Genomic DNA, 26,172 nt, shown 5'->3' with positions numbered 1-26,172 from the left:
CATGAGTTTTTCAGGTGAACTAAAGTCTATTTCTACATCTACATGATTACTGTGCAGTTCACAGTTACGTGCCTAGCAGAGGGTTCATCAAAGCACCTTCAAGCTATTTCTCTTCCGTTCCACTCTCAAACAGTGCATGGGAAAAATGAACGCTTAAATATTCCTGTGCACGCTCTGATTTCTCTTGTTTTATTATAATGGTCTCCACCTACATAGGTGAGAAATGACCAACATAATACTTTCATTCTCTGAAGAAAATATTTTTTTGGTGCCCATCAGTATAGGGAGGAATGATCATAATAATAAAATAAGAGAAGTTAGAGGTCACACAGAAATATTGAAGTGTTCGTTTCTCCCACGTGCTCTTAGAGAGTGAATGGCACAGAAATAGAGGATGAACTCTCTGCCAGTCACTTTAATTGTGAATTGCACAGTAGCCATGTAGCTGTACACGTAGACAGCACTGAAGATTAGTTTCGGTACTAGAGAGGTATAGGAACATGTGAGGCAGTACGGACCCTATGCCTAATGTTAGAAGTTAGGTTGAAGAAAGGCTAACATAACATTTATGGCAGTTGTAGATTTAGGGACATATTTTGATAGTGTTTACTGGAATACACTCTTTGAAATTTTAAAGGTTACAGGGATAAAATATGGGGCAAAATGTTGTATAAAGAGTGGGCAAAACTAAGCTGACCCAGAAAATACATCGTGCAACTGAAGATAGGCCCTAGGTGTGAATGATATGTCTCGTTGCCTATCTTTAGTTGTATGACATATTTTCTGAGCAAGTTTTGTTTGGCCTACACTGTACAATTTCTGTAGAAATGAGACAGTAATTCCAAGACTAAGAAAATGAAAGGGAGGTTATATAATGAACACCAACAAAAGTAAAACAAAGTAACAGAATGTAGTCAAATTAAATCAAACAGTGCTGACAATTACACAAAGACACTAAAAGTAATAGACAAGTTTCGTAATTTGAGCAGGAAAGTAACTGCCTGCCATAGTAGGCAGGATATAAACACTTACTGGCAATAGCAAGAAAAGGATTTCTGAAAAAAGGAATTTAACACTGCATATAAGTATGTTAGGAAGTCTAGAGTATAACCTTGTATGGAAGTGTAACATGGGCAATAGACCATTCAGACAAGAAAATAATTTTTAAATCTTGTGCTATAGAAGAATACTGAAGATTGAATGAGCATATGGAGTAACTGATGGATAGGTACTGAAGCAAATCGGGGAAAAGAATAAATTTAGGCATAACTTGACTAAAAGAAGGGATTGGTTAATCACACTCCATGCATGAAGGATTGGTTAACTTGGTTATGGAGGGTAGTGGGGATTGGATTAAATTGGATTAGATGTACTTTTCATTCCCACTCATCCATAGGGAGGAGATCCTCCAGGATGTGTAACATGTCAGAAAAGAAGAAAAAAAACAGTAAATATATGTAATGGAAAAACAAATGAGATTGTGTACCTTCCACAGATCCCAGTGAAATGATTGTGATGGATTTAGAATGAGTAAAAAAAAACCAAAGTAAGTGACTTTAAATCTTTGGTTGGGGGGGGGGGGGTAAAAATTGTAGAGGGGGACGAAGAGTCAGTACAGTGAGAGTTGAAATGGTTGTAGGCTGCAGTCCTTAAATAGAGATGAAGAGGTTTGTCTGGATAGACCAATGTAGTGAGCCACATCAAAATAGTCTTTGGACTGAAGTCCACACCAACACATTCACAGAGATGTTTGAAGAAGCATCATGATGCCATTTCACAACTGTGTGCACTTACAATTCTTCTGTGTAATGGAACTGTCTTCCCTTTCCCCCTTCTTTTCCATTCAGTTACTACTGTTATGTTTAGTGCTTGTATTATAATTCAAAATTCAAGGTAAGATGTGTAACAGAGAGCACCTTCATGTATGCTAACAAAAATAAATAAATAAAATGTAAGCACCCGGAAGACATGATCTGAAGTCATTGTAAATTCATACACATACACACCACTGGCAGGTATGTAAATGACTATAGTGTTGTGGTTCTCTGTGACAGCCATAACAGGCACCAGAGTGCATTGATGTTGTTACTAAGCATGGTAGGTTATTATAAGTGGTGGGTCAATCCAAATGAAGTGGTCCAATAAAAATTAAGTTGCTTGCTTGACCATTTTTAAATATTTTAATTTTTTTATATGTTACCACCCCATAACTGAGAAGTTCAAAACAGGTTTTTTTTTTAAAAAAAAAATTACCTTCCACCTTTAATGAATAGCGACCATTTTCATTTGTAAGTGTGCGACGATGTTTCAGTTTACAGACGTTAGCAAAAATATGAATATCTCTGCACTGGGTTAAGTTAAAACATTGCAATTGACATTATTGTTTTTAGAAAAGTGTCCTCTACAACATTGTCTATTACACAAAATATCCTAAATTCACAAATAACCAGTTAAGGTGACCTCCAAAGTTTGGTATCCAAATTTTCAAAAATCCACAATTTAGGCTCAAAAATAACAAAAAAGGAGTGACTTATGAGGTTCTGATTCTTTCTATAGTTAGACATCATACACTACTAGCCTAGTATAGAGCAAGAACGTTTATAAATGTTTCTTTAATTTTTTATGAATTTTTGAAAATTAAAAATTTTCATTTTTTGTAAGGTTTGGGATTAGTTATCTCAGGTTGGATTGAATATAAAAATATGATTTTGCACAGTTTGTACACCTATATGATAGCAATGTATTGTAAAAATTTCAGCATTGATCTCTGACTGTGAACGAAGATATGAATTTTTGAAAGTGAGGAAATAACTCTCATTACTCTACAACTTATCTTATGGCTGTTGCCTATTCATGTGTGATATTGGCAGGATATAATTAATTATTGTTGAAATAAGGTACTGAATTACATACAAAAAGTGGAAACATCACTGAAATTAACATTTATATTATTTTGACATACTTAAAATAAATATTTTCAATTAACATCCTTAGAGATGCAACTGTTCCTAAATATGTTGGTGAATGTTAGGAACACTTATTCTGTATCACAGAAGCTGTCTGAAGAAATAAGACCTCCCAGTTGCTGTGGCAAGTTCAAGCACTGAAAATTTCCTTTAAACATTTTTCATTGGTATCCAAACTCTGTCACTAGTAGATTTCTTGAATATGTTCTGGGGCAGCAGGGTGATAAAAATGCACAAAAACATCATTGTTTTCCAAACTTATTCTTTTAACCTCTGCAAGCCACCACTGTCCATCATACACACATGCCACTATGTCATTCCACATTAAAGACAGAGATGTAATTTCACCGACACAATGATCCTCATAAATTTCGGTTTCTGATGTTACATAGCATCAAACTAAGTTTTCTACAATGCCAAAGAATTTGTGGAAATGCCTTGTTCCTTTTATTGCTATACAGTTTTCAAATCTGGTTTGAATTGTTGTTTTCATATGCAGAACCACTTCTTCTTTCTTGATCAGAAAATAGGTAATGTCTTTAATATTATCCTTGTGAAAGACATACATGTCCTGTATTGTGAGGATTTGCTCTGTGGTTGGTCTTTGTAGGCTGGCTTTACTTACTTCACATTTTGTTGTACCTCCTACTCCATCACTTGCATTTTTAGCATGGCAAGATGAAAAAAGTGCCATTCAGCCTCCAATCTAAAGTCTACTTTGTGGTTGCACAGATTGAAAAATTCTTTTTGTTCTTATACTGACTACCACTTCCATCTGAAAAGTATATCACCTTCTCAACCTTGGGAAAATTTTCTTTTATGTAATTTATTACATACTTTTGAAACACATGTACAGTCAGTGTTGTGCTCAAAGTAGTCGCTAAGAATGCAAATTGAATAACTGCATACTTCATCTTTCTCATTTTTAAAGTAGAGAATAAATGGATGCACTGTTGCCTGGTCATAGACCCAGTGGTACCCTTGTATTGCATCCTTAATCACAAATGTAAAGTTTTCTGCAAAATCAGCTAGCACTATGCATTCAGTTTCATGAAGTTGTGCTTTTTTGTTGTTCAAAAACTTACTGTGGATTTTAGAAACATAGTGACGACTTTTGAGTTTTGTAAGTTATCAATTGAAGATTCAAAGTGCTCTTCCTGAGATTTAACCACTGTTATTATTTCTGCCTTGTCAGTCGTGACCCACTGTTTGAAGGTAATACTGTCTGGCATTTCCTCATCATATTCGTGAAACAATTCAATAATGGTTTCCTTACCAGGGCATTTATTACACACTTATCATGCAGTCATAACTGTTAGTGTCACAGACCATTAAATCTAGTAACTCTTTGTAGTTAAGATCGCTGAGTTTTGTCCTCGAAATCATCAGTTTGACATTTTGATGACATAAATACACATACGGAATGTCTCCCTGAGGATCCAGCCAAAATACACTACTTATAGCAGAGGTCAGAAAATTTTGACCTTTCAATTTTGCATTCAGGATGAGAATTTTTGACAGCTACATAAAGTTCATTTAAGTTTGACAGCACTAGTCATTTCTGCTTTGTTACGTTAACTCCATTTATAACAACTCTTTTGCTATCTCTGCAGCCTGGGCACATTCTACTGTTTTCATTGTCTTCAAAAAACTGCTGGATCTTTTTCACTTATACCTACTCCTTTCTTCTTTCCTAAAACTGGAAGAATGCCTTGCTCTTTCACTAATTTTAGGGTTAGAAACGATAAGAAACATTGAAATCATAAACTATTTTTTCTCTTGACCATGAGTCGGGGAGCAAACTTAAAATTTTAACTTTTTCCTTTTCAGATGTCAACTGACCATTTAATTTTTAATTTATCTATTAAGGTCAAATATTCAGTGTCAGGTGATGCTGGTGCTAGGTTTTCTTCTTCTTTAGAAATAATGTTGGTATCTGTATTATTAAAGCATGATTCCAAGTCTCTTCTAATTTTGTCTGAAATTTGTTTCACCTTATTTTCAATAGTTGCTTTTTTTATTCTACTTAATTTTATTATTTTCGAAGCAGGAGATTTCGTCTAACTTAGAACAAGCAAAATCCAATATGCTAACAGCTTCCTCATTAGGAATATAAATGTTATTAACAAGGTTACATGATTCTGGTTCTGGATTCACAACAAATATTTTTGAGTAACAATTTGGGAACAGGAATTTCCAGGATTCGCATTACATTTCACTTTGGAAGTTGTTTCACTCTCACATGACAAGGACAGGTGTTCAAGTTTTATTTCCCCCAAACCTTTAGTAATGGGCTTTTTATGAACTTTCTTCCAAAACTGTGGTTGTACTTCAGAATATATTTCTTCTCATGATACTCGCACACTGATGTTACAGAAGAACTTACTCAAAATTTAAACAAAGTTTGTCTAACTTCATCAAAGTCATTGACATTTTTCAAGTTTTTTGAAACTGAACTGTAAACTGTTTTGTGATACACTTCACTAACTATCTGTTCAACAGAGCACTGTTCATCCATGTTATTGCATTCCAGTTAATCTCTCAAAATTAATTACAAATTACAGACAGAACAAAGCACATAACACATTCTACACTCTTGATGAAGTATGTACATCCACTCTAACAGAGGTTGCAGAACACTGACTACAGCAATGTCACACCCAGCAATAATGCACTTCTACAATGCCACACCCAGCAGTAATGTATTTCTTTATTGACAGTAATCCTAAGCGTAAATGGGCATTTTTATTGCCATAGAACAAAAGGAAAAGCTCCTATTGTTTAATATTGCATTATTAAAACTAAATGCATATTGGGTGATAGTGGTAACTAAATATATGTCACAATTAAATTTTATTACAGTGCAACAATAAACCATTTAAATAGGCAACAGCCATAAGATCAGTTGTAGAGTAATGTGAATTATTTCCTCATTTTCAAAAATTCATATCTTTGTTCAGCCAGATATAAATGTTGAAATTTTTACAGTACTTTGCTGCCATATAGGTGTACAAACTGTGCAAAAATCATATTTTTATATTCAGTCCGACCTGAGATAACTAACCCCAAACTTTACAAAAAATTAAAATTTTCAGATGTGTGTTATTAAAAATTACAACAAACAAATGATGCTGTTATAAATTCCAAGAAGAGATTTACTAAAATGTCATACATAGGACCTATTTCAGATAAAATAAATAAATTATTTAAGAGTAAAATTGTGACAATAGCATTCAAAATCAATAACCCACTACAGATGAAACTGAAACACACAATTGGGGAATCAAATATATGCCAAAAGTCAGGCGTTTACAAAATACTATGTCATGACTGTGAGAAAAAGTATATTGGCCAAACTGGCCGTAACTTTCTAACACATTTTAAGGAACATATTACTGGTACTGCACGCACCAAATCAATATTTGGTCAACATCTTGATGGATACAGTCATTCTGAGGGTTGCATTTCTAACAATCTGAAAATATTACATACTGTGCCAAAAGGACTACCGCTAAATACTTTAGAAGAAATTGAAATCTATTCACTTCACAAAAGTAAACCGTTATCTGTTTTAAATGAGCAACTTGAATTCAAAGACAAACATTTCCTTGAGCTTTTTGACGATCTCCTTTAGAAAGTTCACTCATCTTTCCCTTGTTTTTAAAATTATTAAGACCTTTAGGAAATATTTTATATTTACTTTGTAATTTTATTTCGCCAAACATTATTTTATGACTGACTATCTGTTTTTAGAATGTTTGTTTATATGCTTTAATACTGCATATTGCTGGTTTACATTCCTTTATTTTTGACACTACGGCTCGTAGTATTATAATTTTAAATGCCTTTCATTTTCCTTAAAAAGAAAAAAAATGGAATCCACATATGACCTTCATAGACAATATTTCATAAATATGCACAACTACTGTGCCCTCTCGATTCTTTTCTTTTTTTCCCCTTAATATTGATCAGTAAGAATTATTATGTAATCTATGTGAATGGAAGTCTCTTATTACACCAGTAAATCGTATTTGTGCAGCATGTACTACACATGTCAGTTAATGGTTATTGCAGCCTACTCCTTGAAAATTGTTTCAAAAAGACTTGTTGCTGCTTAATAGTACATCGTCTGACGTGACAGTCCTCGCCATTCCACTTTTGCAATGACTTCGTTAGAAAGAAGCCTGCTGCCTCATCTTTGGAGTGGCGGTTTTCCTCGCCATGGCAACCACTAGTTTGCCTATCGACTTTACAACAACTCCAGTGGAAAGAAGCCTGCTGCCACATCTTTGGAACGGCGTCCAACTTCACCATGGCAACCAGTGGTTCCAAACGGTTCACTAACAGGCCTTGAGAGAGAGCAACCCATGTACTGTCAAAGTGAAGTTCATTTATCCTACATGTTTAAATATTTTTAACACTTCTTAATTGACAATAGCTTTCGAACAAGCTAAGTTTAGTGTGTGTTTATTTTCCTTTCTTGACAATGTTCTTTTAACTAAGAAATTTTACATTGTTATTCGACCTATAACCCATTGATTAGCAAAGACATCATTCCGTTAGAAGTGGGCGTTGCATTGGTTTCTCCAGTAGTGATTTACCACCAGAAGGAGGTTCTTGCTCATTGGTAATTTGTCGTTTTATAGCTTTGTGACTTTATGTATTTTCTTTAATATATGTAGCCCTCTAATTAAAGCTTTGTATATGACTTGTAGGTCTGAAGATGACCAGAGTAGTGGTCGAAACCAGTCACGTGATCAAGACTGTTTCTGATAGTAAATAAATCTCATTTCTGCTACTACTCATAACTTTCATCTTTCTTTAGTTTACCCTCATCAGTATTCTATACTCATTAGTCTGTTCATTCCATTCAGCAAGTCCTACAAGTTGTACTTTCATTGAGGATATAAATGTCATCACTCTGAATTTTAATCCCACACTTGAATCTTTCATTTATTTTAGTCATTGCTTCTTCAGTGCATTGACTTGAAAAGTAGGAGTGGAAGACAAAATAATTATCTTGGAACCTCCTTAATCTGAGCGCTTTGTTCTTGATCTATCTGCCCTTGTTACCTTAGAGATTTTGTGGATTATACTTCTCAAAAAGTCTGATGCTATGTATCCAGACAGGAATCAACTTGAATAGTCCCTTGATAGCAAATTCTGTATGCTTGTTTGCTTTCCATCTACTCACTCTCTGTCTAGCGGTTCTGGCGCTGCAGTCCGGAACCGCGGGACTGCTACGGTCGCAGGTTCGAATCCTGCCTCGGGCATGGGTGTGTGTGATGTCCTTAGGTTAGTTAGGTTTAAGTAGTTCTAAGTTCTAGGGGACTTATGACCTAAGATGTTGAGTCCCATAGTGCTCAGAGCCATTACTCACTCTCTCATCTGTGTTTGACACTAGAATTCCTCTTGCATTTGTGCTATTTGGTATTAAGTTCAATGATAGTTGTTTTGATTTTTCTGTATGCTGAATCAGTCTTTTCAATGACCATTTCCTTTTCAAATTCGTCCCTTTTTTCCTACGGCCATATTGAATGGAAATAGTAACCTTAAAAGGCAAGTCAGTATTTGTACAAAAATTCTACCTATTTCAACTGACTTGCCATTCAGCTTTAAATGGCTGGTAAGATTGGCATATAATATGTTGAATATCAATCAATGAGGCACTAGGGAAAACATTCCATTGTTGCAGAGGGAACTTACTCTTGTTTCTTGCATAGACACATCTATGTGGCATGTATGGTTGTTGTATAGCCACGAAACTTATTAATCATTTTACCCAAGAGCAAAACATCAAATCCAGTTTATAACAATAATTTGAATATACAAATGAGATTGATAGTTGGAATTTAGAAAATAAATGAAAATGAGCAAGCTAAGTGGGTTTAGTTTTCAGCTAGTATCCTTAATAGTATTTGTGTTAATAGTATTTGCGTTTTATAATTAGGAAAAAGATGTACAAATGCTGTGCCATATATGGACTTCAGTAGTCAGTTTAGATTTTCAGTATATATAATTTTTTTACCTGTGGAAACAGGAACAAAAGTCTGACCATAATTGTCTTATCACTCATGGGTAAAATATTCTCAAACGTGTTGCAGGTAGTACTACAGCATGCGTGGTTGTGCTGAATCGTGAGACACACATGGCATACACAGCGAACATCGGAGACTCTGGGTTCGTTGTCGTACGCCGTGGACAGGTGGTGCACAGATCTGAAGAACAGCAGCACTACTTCAATACACCTTTCCAGCTGTCAATGCCACCACCTGGCCACACTGGGCTTGTCCTCTCTGACAGGTAAATATGAATTAGAAGCTTTTAGATAATCTAGAAGTCAATAAAAGTTTTTTATTTAGCTGTCTGGTGATCTGCGACTCGGGTGAAATAACAAATATTTATAGTGGTTGTGGCTGCCCTTATTACATAACATATTTAAATTTTGTAATCCAGAAGTGTTCATGCATGAATGAGGCACTTCAGTTGACCATAACTTGATACTGAGAGAAATTAGCTATAGACATTGTGTACCGTAGAAAATACTGATATCAAAATATTCAAATGAATTTGTGTAAGGGAAATAAATTGTTTTTAATGGAAAGATAAAAAACTTACTGCAGCTTATAAAGATAAGGAGGATGGAGCTGAACATCAAAAAATGTCAGGAACAAAGACTTTAACACACCATTGGTAATTATGTGTTACATAAAGGACTACTTCATGCATGAAGCAGATATATTTGCTAAAGTCTTCATGGATCATTTTCTTTATTAGTTGGAACAAGATAAGGGATTGGGAGCAGAATTGTCAGATGTTGAAAAGTAAGGGGCACCCCAGTGTGTGCTTCTCATGTACTATGCTGTACTATGTCTGGAGAGTATGGAGGATGAGGTTGCGCAGTAATTTTGTTTTTTGTGCTATAGTCTTGTGCCAACTTGATGAATGTATGGGTGCATTATCATGATATAAGAGCCATGAATTGTCTCACCACATTTCAGGCCAACCGTTCTCACATTTTCTCACATGCGTTGCAACATGTCCCGATAGTATCATCGATTAACAGTGTGTCCCTGCGGTATGAATTCATGATGTACTAATCCTTCAAAGTCAAAGAAAACTATCAGCATTTGACTTGACCTGATGAGCTTTTTCTCGCCTTTGAACCTTTTCCAATCAATTGTGAAGATTGAACCTTTGTCTCAACATCATAGCGGTAAGCCCACATCCCATCATCAGTTATGATTCTCTTAAGGAATATCTTATTCTTATTTGCACAATCCAAAAGCTCTTCACAGATTGCAAGGTGGAGGTCTTTCTGTTCTTGACTCATGAGCCATGGAACAAACTTGGCGGCAACATGGTGCATTCCAAGATGCTGTGTTGGGATTTCATGACATGATCCAACAGAAATGTTACATTCTTCTGCAATTTCTCGGACAGTCAGTCTTCAGTTGGTATGCGCAATTTTGCTGACGTTCCCGACATGAACATAGTCAGTAGACTTTCAAGGGCGTCCTGAATGAGGGTCATCTTTAAGTTCTGTCTGGCCATTTTTAAACTGTGTGAACCATTCATAACACCGAGTAGAGCTGTATTTCGTTAGAAATATTGAAGATCGGTTTGGGGAGGTTGCAGCAATAGAAAAAGTGAGAAATGGATCTTTGCTGATTAAAACATCACACACCAACCAGTCACATGGAGGAACTTCAGGCCTGTGTAAAGATAGGAGATATACCAGTCACCATTTCTCAATGTAACAAGGTCCGTTCCATTGGGACCTAATGTTACAAACTGATGAAGAGCTGCTTAATAATCTGACATAGCATGGAGTCCGTTTTATTCGCCACCATCCATAAGGGACCGAAAGATAATGTAGTGGTCACTGGAGCTTTCTCCTGGCCCTCGATGGCAACATCTTGCCTGAGAAGGCTCAAACCTGCATCTGGGCATTCTGATTTAGGTTTTCCGTGATTCCCCTAAATTCAGGCACAAGCCGGGATTGTGCCTTTGAAAGGACATGGCTGACTTCCTTCCCCATCCTTCCCTAATTCGATGGGACCGAGGACCTCGTTGTTTGGTCCACTCCCCTCAACCAACCTGACAAGATTAAGGTCATGGTTTATAGGTGTGATGTCAAATCTTATTTTCCTCTTCCAATGAGATGATTTAAGTACCAAATGTTAGGACACATGTCCTCCTGCTGTTTTAATGAGGCTACCTGTTGGGCATGTGGACAGGTACATTATGAGGGTATCAACAGTATCCTGTACAACTTTGTCAATGTCTGTCACAAGAATGGCTGCAAATGTGGTTGCAGAGAAAAAAGCCTGTCAGTCAGCCAGAAAGCTGCAACCGACACAGCGCGTGTTCCAGATTTCTGTAAGTGAAGAGGGGGAGAACAATAGGAAAATGGTCACTGTCACAAAGATTGTCATAGACACACCACTGAATCAGGGATAAGATATTCGGGCTGCAAACTGTGAGATCAATGGTTGAGTATGTATTGGCATACATCTTTCAGGCCTCTCGGAAAGGTGCCATTGTGTTGTGCCGACTACACATCAACCACATGAGACTAACCAACGAGTTCCTTCTGTGTTGGTAGACTCCCGCTCATTGCAGTTGTGGTAGTCTACTGACAATGGCACATGCTCTTGTTGACTGCGCCCTGCTGGCCAAACTGTGGCATGCTCCCAGCTTGTCTACCTGTCTGCCTCAGACGCTTGCAGATGACAAGACAGCCACTACTAAAGTGTTGTATTTCCTGAGAGAGAGAGAGAGAGAGAGAGAGAGAGAGAGAGAGAGAGAGAGAGAGAGAGAGAGAGAGAGAGAGAGAGGGGGGGGGGGGGGGAGCGAATTTTACACTAAACTATAATTCTTCCCCAAATTTCAGTGTCAGGGGTGGTTGTGGGGGGAGAGCCTCTCTCTATGGTGGGTACCCCCCATGTGACTGCAGGCAACTTTCTGACCGCCCTGACCTTGTATTGCCTTTAGACCCTCTTGTGGATGATGCTACCTTGATTATCTCGGTTGTCTTCTACCGATCATATTACAACTATTGTCATGCACCTTTTAAAACTGTTTGACTTACTTATCTAGTTGGCACAGCCAAGTCCCAACTTCTTTGGCTTTTTAGCTGTTTACGTGTTCATCTTGTGACATGGAGGGACTGATGATCCCGTAGTTTAGTCCCTTTTAACACACCACCACCATCATCATCGTCGTCATCACCATCCTATGTTAATACGAAAGATGATGTTATACAGATTTTCATACCCCCCCCCCCCCTCCCCCTCGCCACTCTTTGGTGGGTTCATGCTTGGCTACCATGGGGCCCCAGCCTCTGCAGCATCTTTCCCTTCCACGCTGCATGTCTGTCCTCGTGCTATTCTTTTTCCCCTCTCTTGGGGAACATATCTGGGGTTTGATAGGGAATGTTCCAATGACCTAAGGACAGTCTCACCATTGTTTTTCGCTCCCTTTCCCTATCTTTGTTCCCCTTCTCTCGTGTGTGCTTATGAAGGCCGACCCACGTGTAACAGGTGACTGGGTAATGTGTAATTCCCAGCCTCAGGTCGACAGGTAGGGTTTGCACGTACACCCTGGTACAGGTCAGGCCCAGGGAGGGGTGACTGCCTGAGCTGCAACCTTCCCATATTGTCGATTGGTCCCTCTGTGAGGTGTTCGTGAGGTGTGAACAGTCACCTAAGGCGAGTGTGACCCCTTCACAAAGGAGCATGCCATCAGAGACACTGGCAATCGTGGGGGATTTTCTTGCAACGAGACAATAATCTTCACAATCAGTGTCTACAAAATGTAAAAGTAATGAGACTAAAGATTCAAAGACCCTTCCCGTTGCACCACAGTTCCTCATTGTCTCACATACTGTCCTTTGCCATGGTAAACCCGGTTATTGTTCAGAAAAGTGTTGATGCGATTGTCGGCCCTATTGTGAAATCCTGCTCTTTGTTTATGGAATGGCACTTTGCTTTTGGAAACTAGTTCTGATTCTCAAGCACAACAACTGATTACTGCCTCGCTTCTCTATGGCTACCCTGTTCGTGTAGAGGCCCATATAACTTTGAATTCTTTCCATAGTGTTATTTGCACTTGGCTCTTCGACGGTCTAACTGAGGCCGAAAGTCAATCTTGCCTCTCTGATCATGGTGCCATTGCCATCCACCGGGTAATGAAAAAGGTAGATCCCTCCTTAGTGCCCACCTGCACACTTTCTCTCACCTTTGATAGAGTGGTCCTTCCGTCCAAGATCATAGCAGACTATGAAATTATCACAGTCTAGCCGTACATTCTGAACCTGATGCACTGCTACCAGTATCATAGTTTCAACCGCTCTAGAACGTCTTGTTGACATACAGCCAAATATGTAACCTGTGGCAGGGATGCGTAACCTGAGGTAGGGATGCACATGAGGACGATTATCTGCCTCCTCTTCCCCACCGTATCAACTGCAATGGCAGCCATGCCACCTCCTCTCGGAATTGTCCCATGTATCTTGATCAGTGGGCTGTCAAAGAGATCTGGGTAAAGGAAAATGTGCCTTACCCAGGCACTTGCAAGTTATTGGCTAGTCATGAACTGTGCATGCTCCTGTCTGGCACCTATAGTTCTGTTCTTGTTAGCCCTCACTCCATGAAGGACAAGGCTACGCTGACATACGACTTTAGATTCAGCTCTGAGGTTGTGAAATCGCCCAGTGTCAAGGTAGCTCTGCCATCCCCCCATCCAGCTGTGCAAGAAGCCTCAAAAGGCGAAGCTACCAGCTACACAACTGGTAGGCCGGAAAGGATAGGAAGAGTACTCCCGCGATGACTTCCTACGTCACTCCAGCCAACCAACACCAGAGTCGTCCTCTAACTGGAAAGCCTTGAAACCCACCAAAGGCAAACGATATTCTCCTTCACCGACTCGAAGATCCTCTTCAACGGTGTCGCCACTTGATACCTTAGACCGGCTTGCCTCCATATCAGTGGTGTGCACCACCAACCATTTTTCGGCATTGGACTCCACAGACCAACTGCAGAAGCAAGCAGATGCTTCTGTGGACCTCATGGAGCAAGATCCTCCTGTTTCTGTGCCCTGTATTAGCGGTTCTTCACAGGATGTCACTCGGCAGTTGCCAAGGTGACACCCCTACATCTCTTTCTCATCATGATCTTCCCTCTGAGGTTGGCATCCCATTTAAAGGGGGCATTATACTGCTCATACGGGATGACAACCAGTCAACCCATCTCCCTGACTACCCCTCTTCAATCTATTGCAGTTTGCCTTGTCCTTCCGCACCTGAGTCTTTCCCTCTGTATCATGTATGTCCCTCCGTCATTCAGTGTTACCAGGGGAGCCTTCCTTCAGCTTATTGGGCAGATATCTCCTCCCATTTCTGCTACTCAATGACTTTAATGTGCATCGTCCCCTTTCTGGTTCTCCCAGAACCTGTGTTGTCAGAGGTGCCCTCTTGGCTTGTCTTCTTAATCAACTCAACCTCTTCCACCTTAACACTGGAGCACCCACTTTCCTTTCTGACTCCTCACACACCTATTCCTATTTGGATCTCTCCTTCTGCACTGCCCAGCTTGCCCATCATCTTGAGTGGTCTGTTCTTTCTGACACCTACTCGAGCGACCATTTCCCATGTGGTATCCGTTTGCTGATTCCCACCCCACCTCCGTGCACACCCAAATGGCAGCTTACTAAGGCTGATATTACACTATCAAATTTCTTTACCAAAGATATGATCAAATATTCGTCAAATTTATTTGATAAAGATCTTTGATATGGGGCAAAAAGGTGTATTACACTGTCATAATATTTTTCATCAAAGTTCACGGTGGCTGACAACTACTACTACTTGTTATTAACTGCAGCAGTTGCATGGACCTCAATTGCACTGTGTGCACATGTGGAAGAGAAGCGAGGGAAAAAAAATGAAACGTACCTTGGTGAAGCCATGTGTTTTACAACAAGACGATAAAAGTATTCAACAAAACTTTTTACGTAAGCTTGTAGTGGAGGGCGTTGAGTCGTACATAAATTACTTAAGAATGGATGAACATACATTTCAGTATTTGCTCAGTGAAGTGTGTCCTCATATCACAAAGCACAATACCCACTTGAGAACTGCTATATCCGCAGAAGACAGGCTCACTGTAACACCCAGATTCCTTGCTGTAGGGTAGGGTAGGGTGTAGGGTAGGGTGTAGGGTAGGGTGTAGGGTGTAGGGTAGGGTGTAGGGTAGGGTAGGGTGTAGGGTAGGGTAGGGTGTAGGGTAGGGTAGGGTGTAGGGTAGGGTGTAGGGTAGGGTAGGGTGTAGGGTAGGGTAGGGTAGGGTGTAGGGTAGGGTGTAGGGTAGGGTAGGGTGTAGGGTAGGGTGTGTAGGGTGTAGGGTAGGGTGTGTAGGGTGTAGGGTAGGGTAGGGTAGGGTGTGTAGGGTGTAGGGTAGGGTGTAGGGTAGGGTACCTCATGTTGCAAAGCACCTCATCAACTTCATACATCTCTATCAATTTTGTAGTTGTTGAAACTGTTAAAGCGATGCTGGTACTCCACGTGGTAACATGTCACATTGTAGTGAGCAGAAGACAAGCGACTTTTATGATCAAATCTACAGCAAGGGCCTAGATTTGGTCAATTTGACAACAGACGAGATTTGACAAAGTGCCCTTTTACACCATCAAACTTCTTTGACATAAATATTTGACATATCAACTTTGACAAAGAAATTTGATAGTGTAATACCGGCCTAACGCTGACTGGCAGTTTTACTTCTCCCTGGCGACCTTCGAAGCCCAAGATTTCCCCAGTTGTAATGACCAGCTGGAATATCTCACATACGTTCTCCTTACTGCTGCAAAACATTCCATTCCTTGCACATCCTCTTTAGCACACCATGTCCCAGACCCTTGGTGGACAGAGGTGTGACACAACTCAATTCGCACACAGACGGGCTCTCCTCGTTTTTAACAGTTATCCTAAACAGGCGTGTGCAAAGTGTCATCGTGTTCTTTGGGATAGCAAAAAAACTAGCTGAATTTCATTTACTAGTTCTTTTAACAGTTTCACCCCTTCCTGTGTCATGTGGGCCATCTTCCATTGGCTCTCTGGGACTAAGATCCATTCGCCAATTTCGGTCTTACAGGTACCAGACTGTTACGATGGACCCTATTGCAATCTCCAACACCTTGGGCCACCATTTTGTGGAAGTTCCAAGCTCTCCCCACTATCACCCTACCTTCTTACATCGGAAACAAGCGGAGGAGGCTCGAGTGATACTGTTGTCTTCTCTGAATTGTGAGTGCTACAATGCCCCCTTCACTATAAGGGAGCTAGATCATGCTCCCTGTTCATTCCGATCCTCCACCCCAGGGTCAGACACTGTCCGCATTCAGATCTTGTAGCACCTTTCTCTTGCGGGCAAGCACTTTCTGCTTAACATGGACAACCACATTTGGGCAGAGGGCACTTTTTCCGGGCTTTGGCATGAATCCACCATTATACACATACCTAAGCCCAGTATGGACGAAAACCTTCCTTCTAGCTACCGCTCCATCTCTCTCACCAGCTGCATTTTCAAGGTAGTGGATGTATGATTCATGCCCAGCTGGTATGGTGGCTTGTGTCATGCAATTTACTAATGAATGCACAGCATGGATTTAGAGTGCAGCATTCTGCAGTTGACCATCTCGTTACTTTGTCCACCCCTGTCATGAATGGTTTTCAGCTGAAATCCCAGACAGTGGCCGTCGTGTTTTTAGATTTGGAGAAAGCCTAAGACACCTGCTGGAGAACTGGTATCCTCCGTACTCTTTAAAGGTGGGGCTTCCGTGGCAGACTGCCCCATTTCCTTCAGGAATTTTTAAAAGACCAAGTTTTCAAGGTGTGTGTGGGTTCTGCCTTGTTGGACACCTCGATCCAGAAAAGGGTGTAAATTGATAAGTGATAGAGAAGGATGACAGAGGAAGAGAGAAGGATGACAGAGGAAGAAAATACTAGCCATTATTAGTTTTCAGTTTGCATTGGAGCTGAGCTTTCTTGGCAGATTAAAATTGTGTGCTGAAAGGGTTTCGAGCTAGAGAGTAGAGATGGGGGATCCGCTCCTGAACTGTTTTATAGAGTTAAATCTTTCAAAGGAGTGAACAATCAGTGATTCAGAAAAAAAGAACGGTAGCTCCAAACGTTTCACACAGCAGAGAGAGAGAGAGAGAGAGAGAGAGAGAGAGAGAGAGAGAGAGAGAGAGAGAGAGAGAGACGGAGCATATCAGCGGGGCCTCTGCTGGTCAGAGCACGCTGCACGCCACACAACACAGCCAGCGCCGGCCTCTGCCCTGCTTCTGCCCTGGCTGCCTGCATTGTGCAGCGCCCCATTGGATTTTGTGTTTCACATATGCTGTGCCGTCTCTGTGCTTCCCTTGCCGCGTGCAGTGTCTGGCGCACCTTAACTTAGCATCGCACTCCGTTGGCGATCGTTTCAGTCGCACGTCCTGCCCTCTGGGCGGTTGATGCGAGCAACAGGACAGAGAGCCTCCTAGCGGAGAACATAACAACTACTTGCAACAACCTGCTCGCAAGAGAACGGACGATTTGCCTCGGAGCGGGTGAGTGGTGGCCGCTCACCGCTCCCCCCACCCTCGGAACTCGCCCGCTCAACGCTCACCCCACCGTTCTCGACTCTAGCCAGAGCGTTGAGCAAAGCAACTCAGGTGTCACTCTGGTCTCTGCGGTCTTAGCTCACGCAGCAATACAGCTCGCGGCTCGACCAGCTTGACTCAGCGCCCCTGCATCGGAGTTCGTCTATTCTGGATATTGTTCTTCGTACTAATACCGATATGTATATTACATAATTATGTTATGTATACATCATTTGTTTTTATCTTATTTTTATTTGTTTAAACTGATCAGATGAGGTTCCTGACGACTCCTCTTACTATAGGATTTTTTATTATGGACACTCGAATTTACGCTTTAATTACGAGCGAACCAATAAACGTATCTCAAAATGTGATACACCAATATTTTCCTTGTTTTATTCTGCATAAGGCTATATGCAGCACTTTGGTCTTACAGTCAAATTTCTATTTTTTTTCTAATTGTACGGATTTTGCGATTTTGGGCGTCTTTGGAAGGAAATGTTCACTTTAAAAATATATGGCTTGGGATGTATTTGTACGAGGTTAATGAAATTTTAATACATTATAGCCAAATACATTGTTAATGTAAATCTCAAGTTACAACATTTTCCGATCACCCAAAAAACCACGATAGTGCAAAATAAATCGATAATTAAAAACTTTGTCATATCGTGGAAATTTCAATAAACAATACAAAATTCTTACTCATTATCTGTGTTACTTCAAAATAGGATCAAATAAGATCAAAATACAGGTATAGTTCTGGAATAAACCAAGTTTAAAGGGCAATGTGCCTTCCATTTATTTTCTATTGTGAATGAGTGGTGAGTCATGAAAAAGACCTAGTTCATTTCAGGGAGTGAACAGTTCGGATCCGATCTCTGAAAAGAACAGTTTTGCCCATCTCTACTAGAGAGCTGTGCCTGTTGCTGGCAAATGCCCTACCAACTGAACTATCCAGACGCAGCTCACAACCTACTGCTATGTGAGTGGTTTGTGGGCAGTAGAGAATTTGCCCATGAAAGGCAAAGGTTCAGAGTTAGTATTCCATTCTAGGACACAGTTTTAATCTGTCAGGATGTTTCAGTTATTAATCATTCCAGTATTTTAAAGTACTTATTACTCTCTCTTCTCCTTTCAGGCCTGAAGCTGCAGATACATCCAATTTTCCTGTTGAAGATGGTGATGTCATCCTATTGGCAACAGATGGTGTTTTTGACAATGTGCCTGACCAGTTACTGCTGGCAGAGTTGTGCAAGATCCAAGGAGAAAGTGACCCACTGAAGATTCAGGGTGTCGCAAATTCCATTGCTCTCATGGCCCGTGCACTTGCATTTGATAGTAATTTTTTGTCACCATTTGCCCAGAATGCACGCCACAATGGTATTGAAGCAATTGGTAAGTTAAGTGTATTAGATGATAATAATGATGATTTTTGATGTGAAAGAGGAATTTTGTGATTGTCTATGTTATGCTTTTCTGTTGATACAACTACTCCTACACTGCAATTAATTAATTAGTTAGCAATAGCATCTCACCTTCCAGAACACGCATTTCATTTCCTTTTTTTAACAGGGGTATTGCTGCCATTTTTTGCCGTCTGGGCTGTTGTTTACACAAATACGATTACCTGCAGTTTAACAACTTCCACCTCCTCTACATAACAGATTCTGTGATGTGACTAGACTGAGTCCTTGTATCTTTTAATCACCAGTCCCAAAATATTCAGATGAGATAAGATCATAATCTGTCATAATGAAACAAGAAATGTCATTCTACAGTCTAAATGTCAGGAATTTTACTATAGCTGACTTGGAAATGTCTGTACTTAAACCAGTGCAGTGTTGGTTTATTAGGTGCTTCTGCATAGAAGACTGTAAAACTTGGTCATGCCACTAATGATGTGCACCCTACCATATCACTGAGATGGTGAAACAGTCTGAAATTTGCAGGAATGGATACAGTAGGTTAAGAAATAAAAAAGTCTGTAAATGGATGGAAGGAATCAAAAACTGAAGACAGAGTCTAAGTGACCAACAGCAGGCTGGAAGAAAAGTGTGAATTCAAACTGAGATTATGAAAGACCAGATTTTCTGCAGCTTTACAAAGTCCCAATACTGTCCCATCTCAATTATGGTTTGGCATTGCCCTCAGCATTGCAGTCACTGGACCTGATACACCATTATGGACTCAGACATGCAACAAGAGCCTTTTGAACTAGCCCCGTGAAGAGCCTACTCACAGCTCAGGTACCAGCAGCAGCTACTCAGTTATGCTACAGGGTGTTTCAAAAATGACCGGTATATTTGAAACGGCAATAAAAACTAAACGAGCAGCGATAGAAATACACCGTTTGTTGCAATATGCTTGGGACAACAGTACATTTTCAGGCAGACAAACTTTCGAAATTACAGTAGTTACAATTTTCAACAACAGATGGCGCTGCGGTCTGGGAAACTCTATAGTACGATATTTTCCACATATCCACCATGCGTAACAATAATATGGCGTAGTCTCTGAATGAAATTACCCGAAACCTTTGACAACGTGTCTGGCAGAATGGCTTCACATGCAGATGAGATGTACTGCTTCAGCTGTTCAATTGTTTCTGGATTCTGGCGGTACACCTGGTCTTTCAAGTGTCCCCACAGAAAGAAGTCACAGGGGTTCATGTCTGGCGAATAGGGAGGCCAATCCACGCCGCCTCCTGTATGTTTCGGATAGCCCAGAGCAATCACACGATCATCGAAATATTCATTCAGGAAATTAAAGACGTCGGCCGTGCGATGTGGCCGGGCACCATCTTGCATAAACCACGAGGTGTTCGCAGTGTCGTCTAAGGCAGTTTGTACCGCCACAAATTCACGAAGAATGTCCAGATAGCGTGATGCAGTAATCGTTTCGGATCTGAAAAATGGGCCAATGATTCCTTTGGAAGAAACGGCAGCCCAGACCAGTACTTTTTGAGGATGCAGGGACGATGGGACTGCAACATGGGGCTTTTCGGTTCCCCATATGCGCCAGTTCTGTTTACTGACGAAGCCGTCCAAGTAAAAATAAGCTTCGTCAGTAAACCAAATGCTGCCCACATGCATATCGCCGTCATCAATCCTGTGCACTATATCGTTAGCGAATGTCTCTCGTGCAGCAATGGTAGCGGTGCTGAGGGGTTGCCGCATTTGAATTTTGTATGGATAGAGGTGTAAACTCTGGTGCATGAGACGATACGTGGACGTTGGCGTCATTTGGACCGCAGCTGCAATACGGCGAACGGAAACCCGAGGCCGCTGTTGGATCACCTGCTGCACTAGCTGCGCGTTGCCCTCTGTGGTTGCCGTACGCGGTCGCCCTACCTTTCCAGCACGTTCATCCGTCACGTTCCCAGTCCGTTGAAATTTTTCAAACAGATCCTTTATTGTATCGCTTTTCGGTCCTTTGGTTACATTAAACCTCCGTTGAAAACTTCGTCTTGTTGCAACAACACTGTGTTGTAGGCGGTGGAATTCCAACACCAGAAAAATCCTCTGTTCTAAGGAATAAACCATGTTGTCTACAGCATACTTGCATGTTGTGAACAGCACACGCTTACAGCAGAAAGACGACGTACAGAATGGCGCACCCACAGACTGCGTTGTCTGCTATATCTTTCACATCACTTGCAGCGCCACCGAGCGAGGTGGCGCAGTGGTTAGCACACTGGACTCGCATTCGGGAGGACGACGGTTCAATCCCGTCTCCAGCCATCCTGATTTAGTTTTTTCGTGATTTCCCTAAATCGCTTCAGGCAAATGCCGGGATGGTTCCTTTGAAAGGGCACGGCCGATTTCCTTCTCAATCCTTCCCTAACCCGAGCATGAGCTCCGTCTCTAATGACCTCGTTGTCGACGGGACGTTAAACACTAACCACCACCACCACCACCACCACTTGCAGCGCCATCTGTTGTTGAAAATTGTAACTACTGTAATTTCGGAAGTTTGTCCGCCTGAAAATGTACTGTTGTCCCAAGCATATTGCAACAAACGGTGTATTTCTATCGCTGCTCGTTTAGTTTTTATTGCCGTTTCAAATATACCGGTCATTTTTGAAACACCCTGTATATGCATTCACAGCTCCTCTAATAGGCATACAAACAATTGTCCTTTTCCCTAGTAGGAAGCTCCACCTCCCATAACAGAGTCCCAGAACTGGAGTCACAATTGCAATTCGGCTGTAGTGTCTCTGCTCTGAACTCTACCTTCCCTCAGTGTCACATCTTGTCAGAGAGCAATCGCGTACACCGCCACGACGTGTACCCTGAACTTGGATCTGTCTCGATTTATCCTTTGGCCTGAAAGATTCAGTTGACACCATGTTGTCTGGCTGTTCTCAATGTATTTCTAGGTTCAGAAATCGGGTACACCAATTGCTCAAAGATCGGTGGACAAACCAGCTCTGCATACACACATGCAAGGTGCAGTGAACTGTGCTCCTTGCCAAATGGATTCATTGTCTTCACTGCTGAATTGGTAGTCATCAGACAAGCCCTAGCCATGCTTGCTCTTGCACTGGCAAAATGCTTCTAATCTGCATCGAGTCCCTGAGGAGAATTCCGGATATAGACCAGTGCTACCCTTGTCACTCATTAGTCACAGCTATCCAGGATCATCTTTGTGACCTCCATCAAGTTGGATTGTTTGGAGCCCTGGATGTGTTGGGATCTGAGGGAATGAACATGCCGATCACTTGCCAAAGTTGGCTACCAGGATGCTGATTTTGGAAATAGGGATCCTAGAACTGGACTTCTGTTGACTCTGTGCCATCAATTATTGGATGTCTGGAACTTCGAAAGGTTTGCCCTTGACTTCCCAAACTGAGGGCAATAAAGGAGGCCACAACCACATGGCAGGCCTTTCCTCTGTACGTCTCACAGGGTATCTCCCATCCTTTGTCAGCTGCACATTAGCCACACTTGGCTTACCCACGATCACGTTTTCTGACGTGAGGACCCACCTTACTGCCGATGTGGTGTCCACCTGACAGTGACCCACATCCTGCTGGACTGCCCAAATTTGGCTGCTTTGTGGCAATCTCTTAACCTTCCTGATGCACTGCCTCTGGTGCTGGCAGACGATGCCAAAGCGACCGACCTGGTTTTACGTTTCTCCCATGGAGGTGATTTCTGCTCATCTCTGTGAGGTGGGGCACTTTGGCCTCATAGACTGCCTGAAGGCTTGGACCACCTGCTCTGGCACAAGGTTTCCATGGAGGCCCTTGTTCAGCAGTCTGTCCTAGCCCCTACCCATCGCACCTTTTTATTCTGCTTGTCCTTTTATGTTTGCCATTTTTTAAAATGTTTTATGTTTTCTAAAATTCAATCATCTCATCTGTGCTGCTCGTTATCGTGGGGGTAATGGATGGTGAGGTGGTACTGGTCAGATGCAGAGGGCGTGTCTCCTACCACATATCGTGCATTCTGGGCAGAGCGACTCGCCCACCTTACCCCCCCCCCCCCCCCCCACTTTCTCTCTCTCTCTCCTCCTAATTCTCCCTGATTTTATTTCTCTCGTATTGTATCTTGCTTACAGTTGGGCTTCCCAGGATTTGCCTTTTGTATGCTTCTTTGAGGGTTATTCCTGGTTTGTCACATAAAGGATGAATGGACAAACGACCTCGCTGTTTGGTCCCTTTAACTCCAATAACCAATGAACCAAAGATCAGATAAATTGTGGCTCTGCACCAACAGATGTCATTGTTGATGAAACTGCTGCAGAATTATGAATCTGCATACAGTATGATCTACGATGACCTTTACTTTTGGGGAAGTAGTTAGCCAATAAGCATCAAGGTGGCTGTTAAACAATCACAATTGTACTTAGAAGATAACATTTTGGAAGCACTTGAAATGACTGTGCTTGTGAAAGAGGTGTTTTCCTAATCACATTATTGCAGGAAAGTGCTCCTGAGTATATTGTGGTATAGTCCATGGAATGAAAGGACCAATCTGCTCCAGTCAAAAGACAAACAAAGACACTGTTTCTACTGGAAGGCTAAGCTAATGGTCTACAGTGAGGTACTTCCAGGAGAAGACACTAATCTGTGACTATAATTCAATTCTTTTATCTTGGCGGTTTGCGCATGCCCACCCAGACGCGGGAGATTGCCAGTTGCACACAACGCATGCGCCCAGAGAAGCAGTGCCATAATATAGTATAGTTTGCAAACTTACTTTTATGGGGGAGTGCGCAGTTCATGAAGTATAGTCACCACGGCCACATTAACCCTTTCGCTGCTACAAACACGTGCTCCCCAGATTCCGCGCTGTGCGCGATTTTGTCACTGCACTGCTCGCCTGTGCAGCAGACACATGGTGTTCAGACTGCTTTGACACACTTATCATTCGATTTCACAAAAACTATTTAGCCCAAAAATTTGGTTTTTACACATCTTATTGACTAATACCTGCCCCCCCCCCCCCCATAAATTACTTAATTTTGTTTCGATGTTCAACACAGTTATTATGCAGCATTAAATGTAGTAAACCATTGCACGAAATTTTGAAGAGTTTGCAGAGGTAAAAGTCCATAGCGTATACTTTCCGAATGGTCGATTTTAGTTGCCACAATGTTGAGAATAAAATGTGGACAAGATACCTAAATTTCATATAAAATTTACTGTATAACAATATCTAATTTAAGTACCACATGGGTGTCGTATGTAATATTGAGAAATATTCCATCTTTCGTGACTGTAACAAAAGTTTTATTTACACCGGCCGCGTTTAGCTTTATTTTAAAGCACTTCAGTCAATCACAGGGATGTAAACAAAACTGTGGACTTACAAAAACATTAGTACTTGAATATACCGTCTATCAGTGAAGTGCTCTGAGCTATGTCAAATATAATTTTTGTGTGTGGCACACACAAACAGCATTTATTTGCGAAAACACTGATCAGCCGACACAAACGTTGAATATTGTGTTACCGCAGCACAAAACTACGAAAGGTTACTTGGCAATGGAGGAGACAAAATACTGTCCACTGAAGATGCTTCAAAAGAGAAAAACGCGTCTGGTCTAAATAAGACGTTTATTACAGTTGCAGAAGATGAATGTATTTCAATACCATTGGTAAAACTGCGACTGTGGAACAAAAACAAGAAAGAGAACATGAGTACCGTTGTGTATGTGCCATACCTTTCATTGATTGAAGTGCTTTATTTTAAAGCCAAACGCTCCCGGTGTAAATAAAACTTTTATTACAGTCGCGAAAGACGGAATATTGCTCAATATTACATACGACACCTATGTGGTACTTAAATTAAATGAGATATTGTTATACAGTAAATTTTATATGAAATTTAGGTATCTTGTCCACATTTCATTCTCAACATTGTGGCAACTAAAATCGACCATACGGAAAGTATACACTATGGACTTTTACCTCTGCAAACTCTTCAAAATTTCGTGCAGTGGTTTACTACATTTAATGCTGCACAATAACTGCGTTGAACATCGAAACAAAATTAAGTCATTTATGGGGGGAAGGTATCAGTCAAGAAGATGTGTGCCAAATAGTTTTTGTGAAATCGAATGATAAGTGTGTCAAAGCAGTCGGAACACCATGTGTCTGCACAGGTGAGCAGTGCAGTGATGACAAAATCGCACACAGCGCGGAATGCATGGAGCACGTCTCTGTAGCAGCGAAAGGGTTAATGAAGAGACAAAGCACTAGAAATTTCAAAAAAATTGCATTCAAACGAATTAAATTCATGAAGTAAGACACTTCGATATTGTTTCTAAATAAAGAAAATATTAAGCACCGTACAAGGTTTGAACTCATAACCTTTCGCTTAGCAGCCCAACACCCTCACCGTTACGTTAACGCAGCTCGTCCAGCAATAAAACTCCTTGAGGTGTCTAAAAGGCCACGCAAAATACTGACAAACACTGTTGGTATAACTATGAATTTACAGACGCTTCGTCGAAGTACAATATGAAATAAACAATTACCGCTGTTCTTTATTGCGAAAAAGCGGTTTGTGAGATTGATACAAACACCTTTCCTTGCTATCGCCTGAATTAGGAGGCTTATTGCTCGTTTGGTTTAATTAATTAATAGAATATGAAGCAATTGGTATAAAGAATGGTTTTTCCAACCTTTCTATTAAAGGAAGTCTGCTATCAAGACATTGCTTTATTTATGCTTTATTTATGACTGAACATTTCTAAAACTGAAGACACTTGTCCATGCTCTGCAGTGCAGTCGAGATCTAGCAACGTCGTTCTCTGTTCATTGGCTGACTGTGTTTTGTGACGTCAGATGCGCAGAACGAACCTAAACTCGGCCGCCATCATAAATGACACGCACTATAGTGCTTGCCACTGTGACGTGAGATAGCAGTCTCCAGGTAACTGCCAGATCAAAATGCAAGGGACTTCCCTAACAGAGAGTACTGCTCCTCCATGACAAGAAATACACAGTCATACAGCTGAGCTTACTGAGAATAAACTGTGTTTGCAGAAATTTAGAGGGTTGCAACAGCCATCATATGACATGAGCATGGTGACATCATATTTTTCACTT

General features: G+C 40.9%; 1 protein-coding gene across 1 annotated transcript in view; it reads left to right on the top strand.

The window, feature by feature from the left end:
* Nucleotides 1-26,172, top strand: part of LOC126239670 (protein phosphatase PTC7 homolog) — a 124,024-nt gene that overhangs the window by 84,987 nt on the left and 12,865 nt on the right. Inside the window, exons 3-4 of the mRNA XM_049947876.1 lie at nt 9,071-9,269; nt 18,751-19,007. Of these exons, the coding sequence (XP_049803833.1) occupies nt 9,071-9,269; nt 18,751-19,007 (456 nt within the window). The remainder of the gene's footprint in view (nt 1-9,070; nt 9,270-18,750; nt 19,008-26,172) is intronic.

Source organism: Schistocerca nitens, chromosome 1 (assembly GCF_023898315.1).
Source record: "Schistocerca nitens isolate TAMUIC-IGC-003100 chromosome 1, iqSchNite1.1, whole genome shotgun sequence".
In the NCBI taxonomy this organism is placed as follows: Eukaryota; Metazoa; Arthropoda; class Insecta; order Orthoptera; family Acrididae; genus Schistocerca; species Schistocerca nitens.
This window is presented reverse-complemented; position numbering and strand designations above follow the sequence as displayed.